The sequence below is a fragment of the Paroedura picta genome, chromosome 14, assembly GCF_049243985.1.
Source record: "Paroedura picta isolate Pp20150507F chromosome 14, Ppicta_v3.0, whole genome shotgun sequence".
NCBI lineage: Eukaryota > Metazoa > Chordata > Lepidosauria > Squamata > Gekkonidae > Paroedura > Paroedura picta.
This window is the reverse complement of record NC_135382.1, coordinates 23,448,054-23,472,854: the sequence shown is the minus strand read 5'-3', so window position 1 is coordinate 23,472,854 and position 24,801 is coordinate 23,448,054. Positions and strand designations below refer to the sequence as shown.

The 24,801-nt window shown below is 47.2% G+C and overlaps 1 protein-coding gene across 2 annotated transcripts in view; it reads left to right on the top strand.

The window, feature by feature from the left end:
- CPNE2 (copine 2) overlaps positions 1-24,801 on the top strand; it is an 88,672-nt gene that overhangs the window by 14,804 nt on the left and 49,067 nt on the right. For both annotated transcript variants that reach the window (XM_077310699.1, XM_077310697.1), the window contains exons 2-4: positions 10,109-10,308; positions 22,233-22,412; positions 24,241-24,315. In XM_077310699.1, coding sequence (XP_077166814.1) covers positions 10,141-10,308; positions 22,233-22,412; positions 24,241-24,315 — 423 coding nt within the window. In that variant the 5' untranslated portion in view covers positions 10,109-10,140. The remainder of the gene's footprint in view (positions 1-10,108; positions 10,309-22,232; positions 22,413-24,240; positions 24,316-24,801) is intronic.

The window sequence follows — 24,801 nt, the reverse complement described above, 5'->3', positions numbered from 1 at the left end:
TCGATTTGGCTATCTTCTGATAGGTGTACAGCCCACAGGAGAATTTCGGCTATGCTGCAAAGGCCTGACGAGCCAGTTTGGTGTAGTGGTTAGGAGTGCGGACTTCTAATCTGGCATGCCAGGTTCGATTCTGCGCTCCCCCACATGCAGCCAGCTGGGTGACCTTGGGCTCTCCACAGCACTGATAAAATTGTTCTGACCGGGCAATAATATCAGGGCTCTCTCAGCCTCACCCACCCCACAGGGTGCCTGTTGTGGGGAGAGGAAAGGGAAGGTGCTTTGAGCCTCCTTCGGGTAGAGAAAAGCGGCATATAAGAACCAACTCTTCTTCTTCTGATCCTGACTGGGCCTGCAGCACAGCTGGCTGAGGTACTATTGTTCCTCTTCATGCTTTATCAAGTGCTAAGGCAGCTGAGTTAGTAGCACCTTCCTCCACAGTTGCTGCTTGGGCATTTCGGCCTCCTCTCTTGGAGTGGGACAACCCAAGAAGAGTTGTCTCCTTTGACTGGGTCAATTGTGTTAACTGGTCCTTGGTCCTGTAGTAAGGAAGGAGCAGACGGCTGAGTAGCTTTCAGCATCGCTACACTAGCCAGTCAAATATAGGACCTTTAGCGACAACCACATCTGCATTCAGGCATGTGGTGTGTTATTAGTACTGCCGAAAACTCCGTGTTGGCCGGCCACAAACGGTGATTATCCCCTTGAACGCTGTAACTCAGCGTTTCCACTGAGCAAGGTTTACTTTTCCTTAATTACATATTGAAAACCATCCCAAGCACCCCCCCCCCTATCTTTCTTCCCTGACTTGTACGAAGCTTCTTCTTCAAAGGCACACTTTGGCAGGTAACCTCCTGCCTACCAGCTCTGTTGCCACCTAAAGCCTCTTTGGCGGCCCCCAAGGAGTCAGGATGTGCTCCATCTTTAGCCTGCAAAAGTCCATTGAGATTGAAGGTGAGTCCTGGGAACCTTTGCTTCCAAAGGAACAGCGGCGTTAGCATGTGGCAGTGAAAAGGTCTTAAGTTCTGGTAGATTCAAGTGGGTAGCCGTGTTGGTCTGAAGTAGCACAATAAAATCAGAGTCCAGTAGCACCTTTAAGACCAGGGGTAGTCAAACTGCAGCCCTCCAGATGTCCATGGACTACAATTCCCACGAGCCCCTGCCAGCGAATGCTGGCAGGGGCTCCTGGGAATTGTAGTCCATGGACATCTGGAGGGCCACAGTTTGACTACCCCTGTTTAAGACCAACCAAGATTTATTCCCTGTCACGTAAGAAGATCATAGTCTGGGGAAGAGTGCTTGCACTCGAAAGCTCACGCCCTGAATAAATCTTGGTTGGTGTCTTCATGCCCCCCCCCCCCCCCGGTGTTGTTCCAGCAGAGACAATGAAGTTTGTATCTTCAATGCCGGAGCAACCTTTGAGGGCTTCTTTATAGTTAAGTCTACAAGCTTGTCTCCACAAAGGAGACCATATCGATGCTTCTTGTTACTTCCACTAGTGAGTGTTTTGTTTGCTATTTGATTGCTGCTGCAATCTTGTCTCTTTCCACCGAGACCACATTGATGTTTCTTGTTACTTGCACTAGTGTGTGTGTTTGTGTTTGTGTTTTTATTTGATTGCTGTCGCAATCAGGTTGCTGTTTTAAACATCTGAAACGCAGCTCTTTAGAACAACATAGTTAAAGCTCCAGCTATTTGTAAGGCACTGAGGGGGGGGGGAATTGCTTCAAGTTTGTAAAGGATGCTCTGCTTCAAGTTCCTAAATCAGAATAGCCATAGTAAATTGCTGTAAAGGTATCTCGTGGAGTGCGGTAAAGAACAGCCATTAAACAACGTTTATCAAACAAGTATTGCAAGACGGAAGGACGGCGAAAGACTTGCGTCACAATATCCAAAGAAACGGCTCTGCTGCAAAGCCTGTGCAGAAAGACATAAGTATTAATCTGGGTTGTATCAGAGCAGTTTGCTTGGATATTGTGATGTTGAGTCTTTTGTAACATTTACGTCTTTATATTCTCTTTTCACTTTTGTCAATTATACTGCTTTGGACACTTGTTTAACAAACATTGTTTAATGGTTGTTCTTTTCCCCATTCCATGTGTTTGCTTTACAGCAATTCACTACTGCTATTCTGATTTGTGACTTCTTGCTGTGGTTCCCTTTAATTCATCTTACTGTTCTAAGTTCCTGGCATAATGAAGCTTCTTCCCCTGAGCCTCTGGCCTAGGACGGCTACCCAGAGACGTGGGCGGGGTCTTTTCTGAAGTCTGCTTCCTGGGGTCTTAAACAGGTATTTGGTCCAAGTGTCACACCTGCCGCTATTTTGAGCTGGCTGCCAACTCTGGCTCCTCCTCACAGCTGTTCTCTTCCTTGTGTTTTTTAGACACTTTATTCACAATTCTGTTGCTCTCTCACATGTCTCGTCCGGCTATCATTCTATAGCATTATGATCAAAAGGTACCAGTTCTGAAGTATGTATGAGCCCCACTTGCAGGGATAATGTCGCAAACGACTAATGTCCAAGTGGGCAGTGTCTCTACTGCTTGCATATCATGGAAACTAAATTGGGACTCTTTAGAGTGGATTTGGAGGTAGCCTTTGGCTTTTGCGTTACTTCTGAAGTCAGCCTCGTGGACGTTCGAAGAGGTTGGTGGCGCTTTCCACCCCCATCTTGGAACACCAACGAGGCCGAGCTCAGAGGTGACCCAAAACCAAAAGTCCCTTCCACAGCTGACCTAGGGTAAGCCTGCAGGGTTTTAAAAGCAAGAGACAAATAGAGGTGCTTTGCCATGGCTTGTTTCTACAAGAGGATTTCATTGTCTCCCATCCAAGTTTCAACCAGGGCTAACTCTGCTCAGTTCCCACAATTTGACAAGAGTGGGTTATCAGGGCCATCCAGGTCAGAGTTCAAATTCAGAGTAGGGTGGGACTGGATGTGTAGCTGTTTCCACACACATGTCATGGCTTGGCTTCTTTCCAGCCACACAGTTTTTGGAAGGGTCCTCGTGACATTATCCTCTGTTCATCCCCTTTCTGTGTTATTCCTCTACCCCCATGTGATCTTTCCCAAATCTGGTTTGTTTACTTCACTGTATGTGTGATTTGTGTCTTTTTTTTCTTCAAACGCAAAACTGTCTAAACTCAGCGCGGGAGTGGGCATGTGTGTTCTTTGAGCACAGCCAGTTGTTTTCCGGAAACCTCAGTTTTCCCACGTAGTAGGAGAGACCAACCATTTCTTGCAGCACTGCTGGCTATTTGGTTCTGGTGGCATGGATTTCTGTGCCACAAAGAAAATACATGCAAACCCCAATAGTTCTCCTACCAGAATATGTGTGTATGGGGGGGGGGGTGCTTGGTGGATTCTGCCACATGCATGACTAAGAAAGAGAGCTGGCCAGCTGGGAGTCTGTTATTAAAGCCAGGTGCAGCCTGGCAGATCTGAAAAAAACACTGTTTTATAAAAGAACGACATCTCTTAGCTTAATTTTCTCCTTTCCTTAAGCACAGTGTTTAAAGGAATTTGACTGGGGGGATGATGTAGCCTTGCAGGTAAATTGTGAGGGGAGGTCAAGAAGGATGGCCTTGAGGTCTCAACACTTAGTAGTGACTGGTGGAAAGGGGGAAGGAATGGTACATGCTGCATCGCTCCTTATTCATTCTTCAGAATGTGCACTTGATGTGCCCTTATGCAGGGGTAGTCAACCTGTGGTGCTCCAGATGTTCATGGACTACAATTCCCACGAGCCCCTGCCAGCAAATGCTGGAGGACCACAGGTTGACTACCCCCTGCCCTAATGCTCTTGCTGCTCTGGCAGTGTATTGAGCCCGTGGCACAGTGGAGTGTCCTGAAAGAGGAGAAATAATGCTCTGGGGTGATCCTGAGCAGATACAGCTTCCGTGGTGCACCATGATGACTCTTGTCTCTGAACCTATTTGCATTGTTGGCAGATGTGGGCTCGAGTGCATTCCCCACCGCTCCTGATGCACATGGGGGAGCATGGCAGGGCAGTGTTGGCCTAGCCTGGAAGGTGTGAGGCTTCAAGCCATGCCCTTCTGAGCTGTGATCCTCCACCTGCTTGTGAGCCCTCCCATCCCACCTCTCTTGCTCATAATCCTCTGCAGCAGAGGTAGTCAACCTGTGGTCCTCCAGATGTCCATGGGCTACAATTCCCATGAGCCCCTGCCAGCAAACGCTGGCAGGGGCTCATGGGAATTGTAGCCCATGGACATCTGGAGGACCACAGGTTGACTACCCCAGCTCTGCAGCATCCACAGCACTTTCTCTGTGGCTCCCCAGAGGCCAGAAGAGCTGCTGCTGGTGTGTACCACCGGCACACCCTTCTCTGGTAATGCGGGACAGCATGTTCAGCCAAGAGTGCCGGCAGCACTGGCAGAGAGTGCTCATGAGCAGGGGTGAGAAGGGTTCATGGCAGGGAGGGCAGGAGCCTTGAGCCCTGCTTGGACATCTTGGGCTGTAGCAGCTGCCTTGGTTCGAGTGATGCCGATACGGGCCTTGCATCCAAGGTATGTGCTTGGTCCTCTTTGCATTACAGGCAGGCCTGATGGGCATTAAAGCACAGGGCAAATGTGCTGTGCTGAAGGGGCTTGCTCTGTCGCTTGGGTTTTGCGCTAAATGTCAAGATTCTGAAACATTTCAGAACTGGCAGATACAGCAAGACAGAGGGAAGGCGTAGCAGAAATGGAGCCTCTATTTCTGTCTGTCAAAGATTTGAAGCTCCTCATAAAGAGATGTAAAAACAGGATTGGGGGATTGAAATATATGCATTGCTAACTTTCCTGACAAGCTTATGTTGCTGCTTTAGGAACATAAAATCCATAACTTTGAACACTGTAAAAAAATTTAAATTGACACTTACGAACTAAGAGTTGTGTTCTTACTTTTCTGCAACCAAGATTGCAAATATATCCTATTCAAAATGAGAGATTTGCAAACTGCTTCCCTGTGCTGTCTTAGCACATTTTGTGCATTCCAAAAGGGGGGGGGGAATCAATAGGAATTTTTTTCAGCCCTGCCTGAAATTTCCTCAGACTTTTTCATTCCATACTTCTTCTGTAATGAAAACATTGTCTTGAAAAGCATTTCACCCATTTCAAGTCTTTGTCAAGGCATTTGCATGGTCCCCAAACTTTCCTAGTTATGCAAAACAGTTCTATTTTATTACAGTACAATTTGACAAAGAGAAACCTTGTCTTAAAAGAAAAATTCTGTAATTCCAAGGGAAACAGAAATTCATATCGAGCTTCCCCCCCCCCCTCCCCAGACCTCCCGCAAATTTCTCAATGGAAATATTTTTTCCTGGAGAAGAGGAATGGAGAAAAATACACACACACATCCCCCACCCCAAATATTTCCCTTGGCTTCCATATCTCTAACATTGAGGGAGCTCTAATGCTGGAGAGTAGGAACACTAAATCTGGAATTTGTATATGAACTGGTAGAGCAAATTCTACACGTCACACCCTCTCTGGGCTCCCTCCTCTTTCTACCTTCCAGCCTCCTCAGTCACTGCCCCCAAATGTCCAGAAATTTCCCAAGCCAGGGTTTGGTAACCCTAACCTCACTTTCTCCATCGCTCTAACCAAGAGTTAAGGTTTGTGCCGGTTCAGCTGATATGAGCTTGGCTTTGGTATGGAAAAAGAAGGCATGTGATATATAAATAGCATGGACCTACCTATTTTAAGGCTGTATGTTTTTGTTTTCTTAAATGCTGGAAACATGTCATGCCAGTCTGGAATATGCTGAGACTTTAATGGGCCTGTAGAAACATAGCCCTGGAGGTTGCTCCTAAATTGGAGGTCTGACGGATAATCCTGTGGTGAATGACATAATCGTTTTTTCCCCTTGTGTCATCTGTCTCAGTATAACTAGTTTTGCTCACTCCCCTTTACAAACATAACCAAAAGTCGGGGGGAAACTTGGAGGCTGGATTCCAGGACTCAAACTGGTGCCAGAGTCCATCTTACTGAGGGACCTCCATTTTTTCGTGCCCGCTTTACTGCACATGTTCATCCACTGGTGAATAGGTCCAAGTGCAGAACACCCCCAAACACAGGAGTGGCCAAACTGGGGCTCTCCAGATGCCCATGGACTACTATTCCCATGAATCCCTCCCTGCGTATTGCTGGCATTGAAACATGGGAATTGTAGTACATGGACATCTGGAGAACCCCAGTTTGACCACTCCGTGATAGACAATCACAGAGTGCCATTAGTGGTCACCTACAGCTCTCAAGAGAGCCTCTTGTGGCGCAGAGGTCCGTAAGGTTGGGAGTTCGATCCCAGCAGCCGGCTCAAGGTTGACTCAGCCTTCCATCCTTCCGAGGTCGGTAAAATGAGGACCCAGCTTGCTGGGGGATAAACGGTCATGACTGGGGAAGGCACTGGCAAACCACCCCGTATTGAGTCTGCCAAGAAAACGCTGGAGGGCGTCACCTCAAGGGTCACACATGACCCGGTGCTTGCACAGGGGATACCTTTACAGCTCTCAATTCAGAACTGTTCAATACATCACCAGCGACTTACAAGCTCTCCTGGATAATGGCAGTTTGCTTTCACAGGTACTGGGGAGAGGGGGCAGAACTTTCCTTGTGCACAGGCAGCCCCCTCCATCTCAAATAACCTCTCACCCACAATAATGCAGCATTGAGTTTGAACATGGACACTTGTACGAGAGCTCCCAATTCACCCAGATTAGATGCCAATTTTGCTGTCGCATACACCCAGACAACACAATCACTAGACCTAACTACAGCAACTCCATCCTCACTTGCTCATCTTCTAGAGCAGGGGTAGTCAACCTGTGGTCCTCCAGATGTCCATGGACTACAATTCCCAGGAGCCTCTGCCAGCAAAAGCTGGCAGGGGCTCATGGAAATTGTAGTCCATGGACATCTGGAGGACCACAAGTTGACTACCCCTGTTCTAGAGGAATGGGAAGGCGACTGTAAGCCTATATCATTGTACTTGTAGTTTAAACCCATTACTGCGTGTCCTTTCCTCTGCAGCCAATGGGAACAGCGTCCTGCCCTCCTCCAAGTGACAACCTTTCAAATACTTAAAGAGGGCTATCATGTCCCCTCTCAACCTCCTTTTCTCCAGGCTGAACATTCCCAAGTCCCTCAACCTATCTTCATAGGGCTTGGTCCCTTGGCCCCAGATCATCCTCGTCGCTCTCCTCTGTACCCTTTCAATTTTATCTACGTCCTTCTTGAAATGAGGCCTCCAGAACTGCACACAGTACTCCAGGTTTGACTCTAGGTTCTGAATACAAGGAACAGGTCAAAAGACAGCAGGGGCGATCTTCCAGAGCTGTTTCCAGGAAGCATAGCCGATTGCATTGTTCCAGACTGTAACCATAATTTTTAATGCCATTTTAAGATGGCATGCTGTCATAAATACTAATTAGATTGCTCTAGAATGATCTTTTAAAATTTATTACAACTCTCAGGACAGTGGAATCCCCAGGGCTTAACAGAGGTTCATCTCTTGCTACACATGCTAAGTCACTCAGTTCTTGCTTATACCCCAAATTAAACTGTGTTGCTCTTAAAGGTGCCCCTGGACTCAGACTTCGTTCTCACATCTGTGGTTAACTCTTTTGTTGTCTGTCTGCCAATTTGCTGCTATTCACAGACATCACCAACCGCATCATTTCGATTTTAGCTATACTTATGCCTCTTGACTCTAATTAGTGTTTCATGGCAACTAAGTCTCCCCCCCCCCCCAAGTAACTTTTGAGGAAATCTGTTTTGGTATATCTGAAGGAGTGAGTGTCTCTCAGTCTTGCTTTGGTGTCTTGGTTAAGAGCCGTGTGGCATAGTGGTTAGGAGCAGTGGCTTCTAAGTGATTCCCCACTTCTCCACATGCAGCCAGCTGGGTGACCTTGGGCCAGTCACAGTCCTGATAGTGCTGTTCTGCCTGAGCCGTCCTGTCAGAGCTCTCTCAGCCACACCTACCTCCCAGGGTGCCTGTTGTGGGGAGAGGAAGGGAAGGCGATTTCTGTTGCTCAGTCTCTCAAGCCTTTTCTCCCAGATAAACCCTGGGAATGACAACTCTCCGTTGGCAAAGAGACTCAAATTATAAGGGGGGGGGGGGCTGTGCTGAGTGGTTGGAGGGAAGTTTGAATAAATCACTGACCCTTAAGTGGATGAAGCCTACAGCTGTCAACAGCTGTGTGGTTGGGTGGGAGAGAGAATGAGGGAGTGAGTTTGTGAGTGTGTCAGTCAGGGAGTACGTGTGCTTTTGGCCATTCATGCCTTTTGCCAAATAGAAAGAATCTAAATCAGGTTTTTAATGCTCAGCCATATGGAAGAACACATGGTTCAGTGAACTGGGGAAAGATGATGCTTAAAGTTTTACGCCGGAGGCGGCAGCAGCCCTGGGAACCATAGTATAAAGGTTCTTCCAGCTGTCCCTCTGTTGCAAAGATGAAGATATAAAACAGATCTCGGATGACCTGCGAGATGGGGTGATTACTGCCTCTGGTCTCTTCTGCCGGTCCAGATGGCTGAACGATCTACACAGCCCACTTGGCTGCGGCAGGCAAAGGCACCTGTCTCCCCCTCCCCACCCCTCTTGCCTTGCTTCCGGTTGTGATTACTGTCTAAAACCAAGAAGATGGGAAGCCACTCCTTGGAAGAGCAATGGGAATCCTTAGGGCTTCTTTGTGTGGTTCATTCTCGGGCGTGTGGACCTTACAGTGTCAGACCTGTGCTTTCCATTCACAGACCTGCAAACAGGTGTATTATACAAAGCCGAGACTGGTTGGCTCACCTATCAAATGCAGATTTAGTGGCGGAACTCCTTGGTCTTGTGTAATGTGTGAAAACATGCTTAGCAGTTGTGTTTAAAGGATTGAAAATACGTCCTATGCGTTGGATGAGTCCGGATGTAAAGGCGACCTTGTTTTGAGAACCAGCGGGGGAAGGTGTAGCTGGTGCCCATGAGCATCCTGGCAGCATCCAGTATGTGCCCTCCATTGCTGTCTCTGCAAAACAAACCCCAGTCCTTTATTTTCTATAGAAAGCTCTTCAGAAGAGCCCAAGTGGTATCGCCTTTGGGTCCACGTGGAGCAGTTGTTCGGCTGCCTTTGTCCCAGGAGGATACTTGGCTTGGAACGTCTTGACATTTTTTTCCTCCGTGGCAATTTTAGTGCCCTGCCCACTACCTTTTCTTAAAATTCCTGAAGTGCCTACAGGTTGGGGGACCCTGTCAGAACCCAGCAAATAATTAACTAGTGTCTCAGGGAAGAGTGAATACTAAGCTTCCCATGCTTGTTTTCATGGCACTGATCCATTATTTCAGTACTCTTCACAACAGCCCTGTAAGGTAGGCCTATATTGTGATCATTTGTCAGAGGCCACCTGATGAGCTTGGAAAGGCATGGAGAGCTTCTTTGCTCATGCTTTTGGCTATTATATCAACTCCTGGGGCAAGGGAGGGGATTGGGTAATTAGAGTTGCTTAACATATGAGGGCCAGCTGCTTGTTGTTGTTGTTGTTGTTGTTGTTGTTGTTGTGAGGGGTGATTTTGTGAGTTTTATTGTGTTTTAGTGCTTTATTGTTGTGAACTGCTGTGAGATCACTGGAAGAGCGGCGGTATATAAATAAAAAAATAAACTAAACATGTGCTCTGCCATTTCATCATCATCATTTTATTTTTATAACCCACCCTTCCCCAGACATTTCAGGGTGAGCAACAACAGGTTTTTAAAACACTCGCTACACATTCATAGGGAAACAATCCTATAGTAAGATCAGAAATCCGATTCAAATCAGGTTTTGAAATTCTTAAAAGCCTCTATCTCTTCAATTAAGCTTGTATCCTGAAGGGACAAAGAGTGTGGAAAGTTTCCTTTAGGTGGGTGGATGTTCAGATAGGGAGACCAGTATCTGCTTGATCTCATTTGCTGTCAACCGTAGGCCTGGCAGAACAACTCTGTCTTACAGGCTCCCTGGAACTGTTTAAGGTCCCAGAGGGCCTGATCTCATCAGGAAGAGCCGTTCTACCAGTCCGGAGCCAGGGCTAAAACAGAAGGCATCTCTTACCTTCTTTCTTTCTTTGTTTCCTGCTCCTTTTTGTCTCCTGCAGATTGTCGGGAACTTCTGCTGCTGCCTGAGTCGATGGCGTACACCATAAGCCCAGCTCCTTCTGGGCCGGTGGGGCCCCAGTACTGCGTCTGCAAAGTGGAATTGTCTGTGTGTGGCCAAAACCTCCTGGACAGAGATGTGACGTCTAAATCCGACCCCTTCTGTGTCTTATTTACGGAAGTAAATGAGAAATGGACAGAGGTAAGATGCCAGATAGCACTGGTTTCCTTCAAGCTGGTGCCCTTGGCTTGTCTTTGGCCTGACAAGCAGCTTTCTGCTGTTAATATTGGAAGTTGGTTCCAGATCAGAGTTTAGGATTTGGGGCATCTGCACCCTGATTTCTGTGGTTCTCCACCACAAGATACCTCAGTTTGACCCACCTCTTTCCTGCTGTTTCTTTTCCACTTGGCTTTCATCGCCTGAGGACAGTATTTTGGGCTGTCAGTTGATACCAATGTTTGTAAAATGTGTGAATCTCTGTCCTCTAGGGTTTTTTGGGAGGAAGGGGAGAATCCCACAAAGGGGGGGGGAATAGGAATTCCGGGGGAGTACCCTCCCCCAAGGCAACTGAGCCCTCTGACAGTGAAGGAGAAAGACTTGAGGGGACCATGGACAACCATAATGTGGTGGCAGAGGTGAGGAGGGTAAACTCTTGCATGCAAAGCTTTCCCCCACTTTTGGAGGAATTTACAGTCATATGCTATTTAATTCAAAAAAAAAGGGGGGGGATTCTGCATTTTAAAAATTGCTCCAAGAGGGGATGAGTAGGTGCTGGATTCTTTTTTGCCGTGGGCAGTGGGACAAGCCTGTGGCAGTTGCCACATGGAGATGAGTGGCTATTCTGCTTCTGTGGACAGCAGCAGAGATTCCACACGAAGGTATTTCCTGTGATAATTGCTCACATCTGCCAATTCCCCATTGCCACCAGGTTTGCAGGTTTTTTAAAAGAAGGAATGACACTATAGTGATGTGTCTACTAACTTAGCCAGCAAAAAGCATGCCGTGAGAGAGAGAGAGATGGGCGAGGGGGGTATAATGGTGCTAAATGTAGGCAGGAAGGTGCAAAAATCTGCTCACTCGCTCCCCATACGTGGGCCAAAATAGTCTAACAAACCACTTAGTGGAATAAGCACTGGACATTGTCATGTCAGAAGCTTTCAGGATTTTGGAGGACATGGATTTCTAAATGGTTCTTTCCTCTGCATAACCCCTCTAGCTTATTTTAATGTAACAAAATGGCATCATTTATTGTTGCTGGTCCAAATCTTCAAAAGCTCCTGAGCTCCCCTGACAGCTCTTTCCCTTGCTTAGATCTCGGGGAATAAAAATATGTGTTCAGCACTGGTTTGTTTGTTTGGCCAGTTGTGATGAAAATCGAAAATTCTTCCTTCTCTGTGTTGAGTGCCAGAGGAAGATAGACGCAGTGAGCCAGTGGATTTCCCAGGTCTCCTTTGCATAACAATTCATAAAGATTTGTTACTTCTGTACGCAGCCTGAAGCAACCCAGCCAGGTGTGATGGGGAAGGGAGGGAGGGAAGGAGGATTTTTGTGCTCATCTTTCCATCTCATTTAGTTTGGGGTTGAAAGTGGAACACCTTGATTTACACACAAAGAGGACAACATAGTTGTAGAGGCATAGCCTCCTGTTGCTCTGATTTGACCTTAAATTCCCTCTTCATGGAACTCTTTTTTGTGCGTGTGTTTTAATGCGGACGGCTGGAGAGCTCGGAGCACTGTTAAATGCATGACATAGTCACATACTATTTGGCCCAGAGTCTGAAAAACGTGCCTTGGATTTTTTGACAGCCAGTGTCATTTTTGGCTGCCCCATTGGGTTTAAGAGTCCACACTGCTAAGGTTTGCAGTTCAATGGCCTTCCTGTCGGAGAGTCTATGAACACAGTCTTGGAAAACGTGTGGTTTTATTTTTGCCTTGTCTATTTTTAGACGATCGCTTTACACAGAATAACGCGACACGGAATGAAAGCCGGGGGGGGGGGCGGGGGGAGACTTGAATGGACAGTCTGAGAGAGATGTAGCCGCTGCTAGGATTCGGCAGGGAGGTCAGAACACTGCCGGAGTTAGCCGTGGGAGGTGGAGGCGGCATTTACAACTTTGCAGCTAGGGCCTGGCCTGCCTCCAGATTGGAAAGGACAAGGAAAGAGCCATGACCCTGGCATGAAAAAAGACTTTCAGGCAAAGAACTGCCAGCATGGGGGAACCATCCGGAAAGTTTGCCCTATTTTTGAAAAAGCTCTCTTTCTCGATCATGTGTTTGCTGCTTCCATGAGCTGTTTGAGGTAGAGATTTGGGAGGGGGGAGAGGGGGGGGTACACATTAGCCCATGGCATTTTCAAGTGCCAGATGTACATGGGCATTTTGCATATTGTTGGGCCTTTGGAGGCTGGGTAGAATACGTTTGATTGAAATGGGTCATATTATTGAAATGGGATACGCTTTCTTGTTTTATCTAATAAACTGGTCTACAGCTGCGTTGCAATTTGAATACATCGCTGTCCGTTCAGTCGTTCTATTGCCCTTTCATTCCAGGGCTCCTAAAACTGTAGCTTTGTGAAGAAGAAGGAGATCTCAGAGGATTTCCGGCTGTCTTCACCAACGTGACAGGGCTGGAGAGATGGAATAAGGCTGGGGAGGTTCTGTTTCCGATCCTCATTCGGACGTGACGCTGGTAGCTGCTAGGTCAGTTACTCTCAGCCTGGGCTACCCCACAGGATTAAAAAATGCTGGTGGGGCACTCCCACCCAGAACTCCTTGGATAAAAAAATCACTGAAAACTTTAGAATTCTTTACTTTAGGGGCAGGAGACAGCAAATAACTGTTTATGCACTGGGAACTTCACTGCCCCAGCTCCTGTGCAGGAGCACAAATCAGGGGCAGACGACGTGCTCCAAGCCAAATGCTCCCCCGTGCAGGTGCAGGAAGAGGTGGGACAACCTGCCATGACTAAAACTCCAGCCTGCAGCTCGGCATGAAACCTCCAGTGCATAAACGGTCAATGTGCCCCATTCACAGTGAGGCCATTGTTGACTAGAGCCAAGGCCTTTTCAGTGGTGGCACCTCACTTTTGGAATCCCCTCACCATTGAGGCTTGCCTGCCACCTACCTTAATGTCTTCCAGGCACAAGGCCAAAATATGTCTCTTTATTGAGGTTTTTATCCATGTGATTGATTTTTTTTTCATTTGTGTTATCAATACAGTTTTGGGCTGCCCAGTCTAATAAACTAGTCATGAGGAACAGTCTGATTTTTCAATAATACTTGGTGATTTTAGGTGCTTTGTAAAGAACCGTTGCTAAACGTGGCTTGTGTTGTAGGTGTAGTTTTGGGGCATCTCCCCACATTTTCCAGCCCCTTTCTACAACGCGACTGCTTAAGTGAATCATTCTTTATCACTCCTGTGAAAGTTATTTTAATATAAGGCAACTGTTTTAATAAGGAAAAAGTTTACCCAGAATGTTTTAAGGGGGTGTTGTGTCATATATTTTTTTCCAAGCAGTTTTACTTTGATGGAGGCGTAATTAAATTGTTCCTGCCACTCCTTATATGTCTTGCTACAGTTAATTAGCAAAGAGCTAATTACGTGGCAAAGAAACATGTGTCCCCAAAGTGGTTGAATTGTGTCACTTAGGAAGGCAGGGAGTGATGGACCGTGGTGTGTCTGGCAGCCTGCAGGAGAGTTGTGGGGGAGGCATAGCGTTGTGGAAGAATTTTTTTAAACGGAATGTTTGTGTACTTACTGGGAGTGACAAAGGAGAGCTCTAGGAATTGCTGGAAGCCCTATGATAAGACCAACATGTTCCTGACCATTCCTAGAGCTACCCTTACTGGCTTCCAGTAGGAATTTCCTGTAAGTACACAAGGCTACATTACTTAGAATCACAGTGGACAGCGGTATCTGGGTGTGGGACATCCCCCATCCCCACTGGGAGCCTCAGAGGAGGGCAGTATACAAATATAATTAATAACATTAATTATTATGATGATTATTACTGGAAGGACTACTGGCTTGGTTGCACAGCAGAACTGGCAAAACTGCCTTGAATGCAAGCCACCTCATCCCCCAATGCAAGAGTCAGGCCAAGGCATCTTATTAGGGAATGTGAAACACTTATCTTTGGACCACAGTGGTAAAGCTGATTGCCAGAAGCCGAGAGAACAGTAGGTAAAGGCTTTCTCCCTGATGTTGTTGTTGTCATGAGAATTGCGCAGTCATCCCAGCAAATGTCTGCCACAACTAAAACAGAATAACAAGAGCATTGGAAGGTAGCAGTTTTGACAAATCTCCCACTGAAAAGCTATTAAGTGTCTTGGGCATTGCCACTAAGTATCGGATGGCTTATTTCTGCATAATCCTAGCATCGGAGCTGAGCCATTCGGCTTCAGCGCCCGAGTGGTTTGCCATATGGAGGAAGCCTGCTTTGGGCAAGGATAGACTGGCACAGGGAAGATGCAAGGTATATGTGACCATCCTGTTTTGCTGGCACACAACTTGATTGGCGTAAAACTAGTGGAGACATTGCTAAGGCCTCAATTAGGCATGATCTATTTAGCTTGTTTATACCCTGCCATTCTCACTGAGATGCCAGGTGGACTATGGAGTCCAGAATGGGTTGGAGGGAGCAATCTGACAGTATAGGACATGGGTAGTCAAACTGCGGCCCTCCAGCTGTCAATGGACTACAATTCCCATGAGCCAACATGAGCATTTGCTGGCAGGGGCTCATGGAAATTGTAGTCCATGGACATCTGGAGGGCCGCAGTTTGACTACCCCTGGTATAGGATGTCACATGAACAGTGTAATAGAAATAAGAGTTCCTGATTAATAGCGTGAGCAGCATCGTGAAGATTAGTAAGGTTGACAAACAGTAGCAGGCAACCAGTGGGACTCCCAGAGAACACAGGGATGTGGAGGGAGGTGCCAGCAGGCGGTGGAATTATATTACTTCCCAGAAAGAAACAGAAGTGATGTCACAATGCTCTAGGAATCATTGGAAAATATTAGGAATGCCAGTCCCCAGGTAGGACCTGGGGATCCCCTGGAATTATAGCTCGTCTCCAGGTGACAGATGACAGTTCCCCTGGAGAAAATGGCTGCTTTGGAGGGTGGACTCCATAGCATGATACTCCATTGAAGTCCCTCCCCACCCACTTCTGGCTCTACCTCCAAAGCCTACAGGTTTTTTCCCAACCCAGATCTGGCAACCCCAGAACCCTAGAAACTACAGAGTGCTGGTGTCCTAGTCCAGGGGTAGTCAACCTGTGGTCCTCCAGATGTTCATGGACTTCAATTCCCATGAGCCCCTGCCAGCAAACGCTAGCAGGGGCTCATGGGAATTGTAGTCCATGAACATCTGGAGGACCACAGGTTGACTACCCCAGGACTAGGACACTGGCCGGAGATATCCAGCCCCCAGGAGGCAAGTGGTAAGCCTACGTATAAGATACACAATGAGCAAACCAAATGAACAATGCAATAAGGAATATACACTTAAATGACAGTGTGAACTTGCTCAGGCCAGCATAGCGCAAGCAGTGCCGACTGTGACATTACATAAGGAGAGGGTAAGCGGTATGCACTCCCATATGAAAACAGCCCCCACCCCCACGGATCCACCCCATTACAAGAATGCGCTCCTGTACATTTATTTTATTTATTTATTATTTATTTTATTTATCATACTTCTATACCGCCCTCCCCGGAGGCTCAGGGCGGTTTACATTATAACAGAGAACCATACATAAAACAGTCTGTAGAACATGTACATCAATAACCAACAATTGCAACCAAACACAACACAGTATAACAATAAACAATCATAATACAAACAGGTCCAAGGCTTGTTGATGGGATTCTGAGGGGGGTGGCTTATTGATTTAATTCTGAGGGGGGGTGGGGGGAGCAGGGGCCCTTGGTCGCTGTTGATTACGTCTGGTCTCGGCCAAATGCCTGGTGGAGGAGCTCCTTTTTGCAGGCCCTGCGGAACTGTTTAAGCTCCGTCAGGGCCCTGATCTCCTCTGGGAGCTCGTTCCACCAGGTAGGGGCCAGAACAGAGAATGCTCTGGCCCTGGTCGAGACCAGACGGACTTCTTTAGGGCCAGGGATCCTTAGCTGATTGGAGGCAGTAGAGCGTAGAGCTCTTTTGGGGGCATAGGCGGGGAGGCGGTTTTACACGTTTTGTTTAACAGGACTGCCCAAATTGTTTTCCTCACCCCAAATGGCTGGGGGAGGGCACCACTTGCCCCATTCGGTCAGGAAAATGGTATGAGGGGAAGTTGAAGCATCTCGTATTCGCACACGGTGGTCCCAGTCCAGGTTGTACCCCTGTGGTCCATTGGCAGCTGTACTGAGAGTGCCAGTCTGTCAGGGGGGGTCACCTGTTCAAGGCCACAGCTGCTTTGAGTCCCAGTTGGCCCCTTATGATTGAGACCCAGCCCTAGTGCAGCCATGGCATTATCAGATGGGCCGTTTGCTCTCAACGAACCAGTTTGACTGGCCAAACGTTACAGGACGAATGGGCTGCAGGGGAAGACGAATCAGCAAATACTGTTACAGGTGCTGTGACTTATTGGAGAAGGGCATGGTACGGATTCCGCAAAAACGAATAAAAATGTGTGAATTTAGTAAAAATAAATTCTAGGATGTAGGCTGTCGAGCAGCCGCGTGGTACCATTCAGCATACCATGGAACAACAAGTAACAATCAATTCTGAGTTTCCTAGGTTGCACTATGTAATTACTACTAATACGTAGCTGATTATTTGATTGCTATCCTCCCAAAAGATCGTGTAGGAAGCTGTTTTGAGGAGATAACGTTCGTTTTCTACTTTTCCCCTCCTCCCCTCCCCGACAGCTGGTCCATGGTTACTTGCTGTTCCATTTCCCTACCAATCTTCCCTGTATTTTTAGCAAAATTACCATATTGTTGATGTGCATTTCCAAACATTTCTCCCGTTTTTTAAAATAAATTTCAGCAGAGCTTCACTCCCTTCTCCTCCTCCTCCCCCCTGTTTGACTCTCTTCCATCCCCCCTCACTGGGGAACTATTCATAGCTTTAAAATGTTGACAGTTTTGGTTACATATTTTTCCTTCCCCCTTTGCCAGAACTCATAGACTACAGAGTAAGTAAAGGCAGGCTTGTACACTCAATGAGTGCTTTATAGCTACAGAAAACAAGAACTAGTGGTTAGATCTCAAGAGGATTGGATGTTGTTTGTAGACATTCTAAAACGGTAAGCCTCAAAATAGCATTGAGACGACGTGACTCGGGTTGAATTGATTCTTAGGTTTGTCTGGCCCTGGATGGAGGACCATGTAGGCTGATTTAAGTGTAAGACATAGCCCCCCGCCCCTACCTTGGATGCAAAATTACCAGTCCCCTGCTCAGTTTTTTCCTTTCCTGAGGAATTGAGGAGTGAGAAGAGAAAAATGGCTTTCATGCAGTGACACCCTTAAGAATTTCCCCTAGTTTCTGTAGCTGCACTAGCATTCGTCATAGTTTTAGCAAAATGCTAGAGCGCTCTTGAGATCTTCTGGATTTAATCTGGCTCACTTGGCGGCTGAGCCTTCCCATTTTATAATGCCAGCTTCTCCTAGAATGTATCTGAATGGTTCTCTCTGTGTGGAGAGCCGGTTTGGTGTAGTGGTTAGGAATGCGGACTTCTAATCTGGCGAGCCAGGTTTGATTCTGCGCTCCCCCACATGCAGCCAGCTGGGTGACCTTGGGCTCGCCATGGCACTGATAAAACTGTTCTGACTGAGCAGTGATATCAGGGCTCTCTCAGCCTCACCCACCCCACAGGGTGTCTGTTGTGGGGAGAGGAATGGGAAGGCAATTGTAAGCCGCTTTGAGCCTCCTTCAGGTAGGGAAAAGTGGCATATAAGAACCAACTCTTCTTCTTCTTCTAGTATAGTGTGTAGTAAGTATATCATATTAGATATATTGGACTCCTTGGGGGTGAACATCTGTCTTGCATTTATTCAAATTTATTCCTTAAAAACAGAAACCTGCCTTTCTCCCAAATGGTGGGACTCCAGGTGAGTCGCACCAGTAAAAACAGTGTGAAACTTTAATCCTTGAAAACAACGGAGTTAAAAACAGCCATTATTTAAATACCATGGGCAGACTTGGTTTAGCACTGGGACACATAACTAAGCCCTATGGATGCTTTTTGTTGCCAAAATCAATATGGGAGGGAAAGGGCTCCTGAGGTGAACTTGTGGAAAACCATCATAAATCATCTGGTAAGAAGTACCTCCCACGCCTCTCGGTGTGCTTCCTTAACAAGTTCCACATTGTTTTGCTTCTGGAAGTGAACAGAAAGTTGTACAGGGCGAGTTGTGTGTTGGTGCCGGGTGGCAGAGGTGTGTAGTTGTTCTCTGGGGACCATCCAGAGCTTGGCAGTTCCCAACGGTTCATTTTCAGAGAGGGGAAGGTGTTTGTGCCGGAGTAGCAGAATGGACCTCAGAAATGCCATAGTTTTCCACAGACCTCAGCCAAGAAAAGTGTGTCAGGACAGGAAGCCTTGTGTGCTCGGAGCTTTGTGGCTCAGACAGTAAAGAGCTGGGTTAATCCAAAAGCTCCAGCGCGGCACGCACCCACCTCGTGCTTGGCAGCCGACGCTCCCCTGGGCGCACACTCGCCTTGTTCAGGCTGCCTTTAACATTTTGATAAAATCGCTCCTGCAATTTTGTGTGTTTAAGAGGTTTTATTTTAGGATGCTTGAAGCGGCTGTGACGTGGGGAAAAGAGCCACTGCGTCACTTTTTCCTTGAAGCTCCTTTTTTGAGGCCTTTCGGTGGAACTCGGTGGGACATGATGGCCCTCTTTAAGTATTTGAAAGGTTGTCACTTGGAGGAGGGCAGGATGCTGTTCCCATTGGCTGCAGAGGAAAGGACACGCAGTAATGGGTTTAAACTACAAGTACAATGATATAGGCTAGATATCAGGAAAAAAATTTTCACAGTCAGAGTAGTTCAGCAGTGGAATAGGCTGCCTAAGGAGGTGGTGAGCTCCCCCTCACTGGCAGTCTTCAAGCAAAGGTTGGATACACACTTTTCTTGGATGCTTTAGGATGCTTTGGGCTGATCCTGCATTAAGCAGGGGGCTGGACTCGATGGCCTGTATGGCCCCTTCCAACTCTATGATTCTATGAACTCAGCAATGAGATTTCTGAAAGTTAATAAGCGAGGTGGTGGGATGCAAGCTTCATGGGGAACCAGGGTGCCCTCGGACCGAGAAGCATGACAATAGCAGAGGTGTTACAGTTTGGTCCTGTTTTGTTTTGCATGCACAACACTGGCTATTTTTACTTCTCAGGTAGCATTGGCTCAGCCTATGTCGGCCCTTTTCAACCTTTTGACCATGGAGAAACCCCAGTCAATCGATAGATCGTTGACTGTTTCGATTGTGGAGAAAGAGACCTGTACAGCAACAGGGGAAGTGGTTCCAGTGACATCTAGTAATGTCACTGGAGCCAGCTTGGTGTCGTGGTTAGGAGTGCGGACTTCTAATCTGGAGAGCTGGGTTTGATTCCCCACTCCCCCACATGCAACCAGCTGGGTGACCTGGGGCTCACCTCAGCGCTGATAAGGGTGTTCTGACGAGCAGTGATGTCAGGACAGCTGCAGAATTATTCTTAAGGCCAGTGAGGATGCAGGGCTGTTCTAGGACAGGAACCACCTGCTTGAATCTGATCCCAGACTGATCTGCAGTAGCAATCCAATATCTTAGTCTTTCCTCCCCATGAAATTGTCCGTATTTTCCCTCTACCGTGGAGTGTGCTATTTCTGAAGGCTTTGCACTGGGACAGGAAATCTAGTTGGGCTTGCCAGCGCTGATAAAGGTGTTCTGACGAGCAGTGATGTCAGGACAGCTGCAGAATTATTCTTAAGGCCAGTGAGGATGCAGGGCTGTTCTAGGACAGGAACCACCTGCTTGAATCTGATCCCAGACTGATCTGCAGTAGCAATCCAATATCTTAGTCTTTCCTCCCCATGAAATTGTCCGTATTTTCCCTCTACCGTGGAGTGTGCTATTTCTGAAGGCTTTGCACTGGGACAGGAAATCTAGTTGGGCTTGCCAGCGCTGATAAAGGTGTTCTGACGAGCAGTGATGTCAGGACAGCTGCAGAATTATTCTTAAGGCCAGTGAGGATGCAGGGCTGTTCTAGGACAGGAACCACCTGCTTGAATCTGATCCCAGACTGATCTGCAGTAGCAATCCAATATCTTAGTCTTTCCTCCCCATGAAATTGTCCGTATATTTTCCCTCTACCGTGGAGTGTGCTGTTTCTGAAGGCTTTGCGCTGGGACAGGAAATCTAGTTGGGCTTGCCAAGAAAAGCCCCTGTCATTCTTCCTGCTTGACTTTTTCTAGGAATGCAAGTACCATTAAGGAGACGAGCCAATTAGATGAAAGTGAAACTTTACTGTCGCTCTCCCCTCCCTTTTCCCCGCCTGCCTATAGCTGAGCAGGTGCCAGAAAGGCAGATGGCGTGAGCGGCATCGGTATCCGTACAAGTCCTAGGAAGAGGCCCTGTGCTAGATCCCCGCAAAATGCTGCTACCAGCATGACGGGATGTGGGAGGTGTGAAGGATTTTTGCCCCTTCCCCTCCCTTAGTTCAGTCTTAAAAGTGAGCATGCAGAGAAGAATCAAGCCGTTCTCTAAAGCCAGGAAAGCAGACAGTGTGGAAGTACATCCTGGCATCCTAAACAGCGCTGGCACATGGCAGACAAAATCTGCCGAACACTGGATGCTGAGTTTGGAATTGCCGCCCACTTGGACAGTCTCCAAAACCGTGGTTGCATTCAGTCGCTTTTGACAGAGGGAGGGGAAAAAAGAGGGCCAATTTTTTTTTTGTTCTCCATAAACGTACGGTGTGAATGTCTCTTGTATGACTAAAAGGACCTGGTTTCCATATGAAAATTTGCAGCCTGTACTAGCAAAGGACTTTGAACAAAAGGAAGACAGGAAGTTGCCAGGGAATTTTAAACAGCAGCGGTTTGCCAGGAGAAGAGAATGGGAACAACAGACAACACCTGGTTGCATTAAAATCTTTCTCCAGGAAAAATTGTGTCGTTTCTGGCCCTCAAGAGAATAGGCCTCAACATGAATGGGTCACACAGATGCCTCCTGTTCTCTCTCGCTTACGCTGTGTGCCTAGAGCGTTCCTTCCTGGCAGCCACATGGGGCCACCTCTCTCTTTTAATTTAAGCCCCTCTTTAAAACCCACCTCTTTCGTGAAGTTTTTGGCTTCATGCCATTGTCCCTGTCCTCAGCTGAAATGGAGCCAAAGTACATTTCCCTTCCTCTTTTCCTGCTGCTCCACTCTCGGTTGAGATTTGGACTGAAAGCTCCTTGGGGCAGGGATTTCTGAATGTTACTTTATAATGCGCCCTGTACGTTTTTAGAACAATATGAACCTCACACTCGCAAGAGGCTGCAGGCAGGGTGAAAGAGTTACAAGCTGAACTGATCACCAAGGCTGGAAGTCCAAGCCTCTGGCGTTCCTGGTCAGAATTACAGCTGATCTTTGAAGAGAGACATTAAGAGCAGAATGAGACATTTCCTCCAGTTTTGTCTTTCCCACATGACACTAATGTGGGGCTGAAGGACATTTGTGGGGAAGCATCAATGGATGGGGTTGGGGACGACTCACCCTTGCTTCCCACCAGTCGTAATCTGTGGATCCCATTCTTCTGCCACTTTAAGCCTTCCACCACCACAGTTGGATGCTGACATTCCTGGAGATTTGGAGGTGGCTCTCATGGGTGGTGGGCTGTGGGGAGTATAATGCCACAGAGTCTGTCCTCTAAAGCAGCCATTTGCTCCAGGGGTATAGATCTCTGTTGTCTGGCGATCAGATATAATTCCAAGAGATTTTCATGCCCCATGTGGAGGTTTGTAAAAAAAGTCACTGGAATTGCAGACCCCTCCTCTCCCCGGTCTGAATGTTCCACATTGGAGAGGAAAGGTATGTTTGGGGCGAACACGGTAAAGGCACTTTGAATCGGCTTCCTTAGCCCAAGAATGCATTTCTTCCTCCTTAAGTTGTTCAAGGGACCCACTGATTCATTCTCTTCTCCTGCTCACACCGGCCTTGTAGATCGACAGGACAGAGACAGCCGTGAACAACCTCAACCCAGCCTTCTCCAAAAAGTTCATCGTCGAGTACCGCTTTGAGGAAGTGCAGAAGCTGAAATTTGCCTTGTTTGACCAAGACAAGTCGAGTGTGCAGCTTTACGAACATGACTTCCTGGGGGAGTTTTCCTGCACCTTGGGAACGGTGAGTTGCCACTGCATCCCATAATGCTCCAGTGTTTCACGTTGGCTTCCAAGCATTGAAGTCCCTTTGGCAGATGGATAGTACCAGTTTGGGCAAGGAAAGAAAGTATAACGTTGCCTTGTGTGTATGGAGCTTCTTCAACCTGGAGATAATTTCCATTGCCCACTACAAATGCTGAGGCACTTGTGTTTATTGTCAGTCAGTATGTTTATTCGGTCAATGGACTCATATAAATAATACATCTATAGTTGTGTTTATTGTAATTTATTTATTCCTTTATATCCCCACCTTTCTCTCCAATGAGGACCCAAAATGGCTCATGTCATTGTCCTCTCCTCCCATTTATCTTCATGGCAGCTATGTGAGGTAGCTTAGAATTAGCGAGTGTGGTTGGTCCAAGGTCACCCAGCAACTTCCCTTGGCAGGAGTGGGGATTTGAACTTGGATCTTCCAGTTACAAGTCCAGCATGTTGACAACAGAGTATCTACTAGGAGGTTCCCCCCCCCCCGCCTCAGACACAACAGTTACCTTCCTTTTCTTCCAGGGGACTGACTTTCTTTCTTTCTTTCTTTCTTTCTTTCTTTCTTTCTTTCTTTCTTTCTTTCTTTCTTTCTTTCTTTCTTTCTTTCTTTCTTTCTTTCTTTCTTTCTTTCTTTCTTTCTTTCTTTCTTTCTTTCTTTCTTTCTTTCTTTCTTTCTTTCTTTCTTTCTTTCTTTCTTTCTTTCTTTCTTTCTTTCCAGCAGTTGCAAAATTGTCATAATATTATAGCAATCAGTTGTCATGATCTTCAAGTTCCCCACTCTCTTCTAAAAATAAATGAAGGAAACTCCCAGTGTGTTTCTGGTCGTCATTGCCCAGCTATGACATGAGGACAGTAAATGAGGTTGTTAGGTCCTCAGGCCTGAAAAACACAATCTGAAGTAGTTTGGTAGCTTAAGTACAAACCATCCCAATCCCATACAACCCCGAATCACACCCCCATACTCCTGATAGTACATCCTCCCCGAGGTGCTGTGCCACCTTCATTTTCACATGAGTAATCACACCTTCGCAATCACCTCTGAGGGAATATTTTCCCCAAACCTTCATTTTGAGGGTTCTGAAGTGGGGCGTGAGGAGAATGTGCAGCGCCCTGCGCTGATTGCTTTCTGAGGTGCTTGCTTGGTTGTATTTTGACCTTTGCTCCTTGGCTTTCTTAAGATTTTCCTTAATCCTTCCCCATGTCCAGAGGCCTGAGAGCCTAGTTGAATAGACTTTGAGGCGGATAATTTGGCAACAGGGTGGAATGTCCGATTTTTCGCTCTTTTTAATTTTGCATTTACGTCAGATTGCTGTCGGCTTAGTCGGGCGGTTGTGATGCACCTGATTAATTCTGGGACTGGATTATGAGGAGGAGGCACTGCCTCCTTCTGTGCCTCTCCAGCAACCTCAGTTGCCGAGTGAACTAGGAAACCAAAGAGTTGGGGAGTAAATCCCTCGCCTCGTGGCATGTGAGGTGCCTGCCTGCTGAGATCAGGAAGAAAAGTCTGAGCTAGACTATGGAAATATCCCCTGTGGAGCTGTGCTGTGAAAATTTCTGCTCCATGGCAGCCTTTCTGCCTCTCTTCTCAGCAGTAGGCAAGTCGGAATGTTTTCCACACACCCCAGATGGACGTTTTTGAGAACGGACTTTTGAACCGGGCACTTTGAGCCCGCAGCATGTCCGAGGCAGACACATAGTTGAACCTTAACCACGTTGGTGGATGTCCCACTGCTTAGAACAAGCCTGTGGAATGCCTGCCTATTAGTATGTGACACGTTTCTCTGTTTTCTGTTCATTTCCCCCAGATTGTCTCCAGCAAAAAGATGACAAGAGCCCTCCTTCTGGGGAATGGGAAACCTGCTGGAAAGGGAATGATTACGGTATTGTATCAAAGAGAAGCCTTGACCCTCTGGGTTTAAATCTCAGCCCGCAACTGCACAAAGCAGAGTGGTTTGGGGGGCATGAAAACGTGTGCTTCGTTTTGGCAATACAGTTTCTTTTTTATCCTTGTGATGTGGGAAAGGAAAGTTGAATTCCTTGCAGCTATGCCGGGCAGGATAGAGAAACAGGTGGGAGGTGGATGGCCTGAGCCACAAAAGAAAATCCCAGACCCTGCTCCCAGACCCCAAGGATATCCCTCTTAGATCAATCGTATTACTTGTCTGTAGAATTTGGCTCTGAACAAAGTTGGGTCCATGGAGCAAAAGGGAATGGGGGAAGCAGGAAGAAGTTTTATAGGCACCTTTGGGCTTCCACATGAGTAAAGAACCCCTGTGGGGACATGACTCGCAGAGCAGGGGTGCACACGTGCATTACTTGTTACACTGAAGCGCACGTCACAAGGGAGGGATTGCAATTTTTATTGG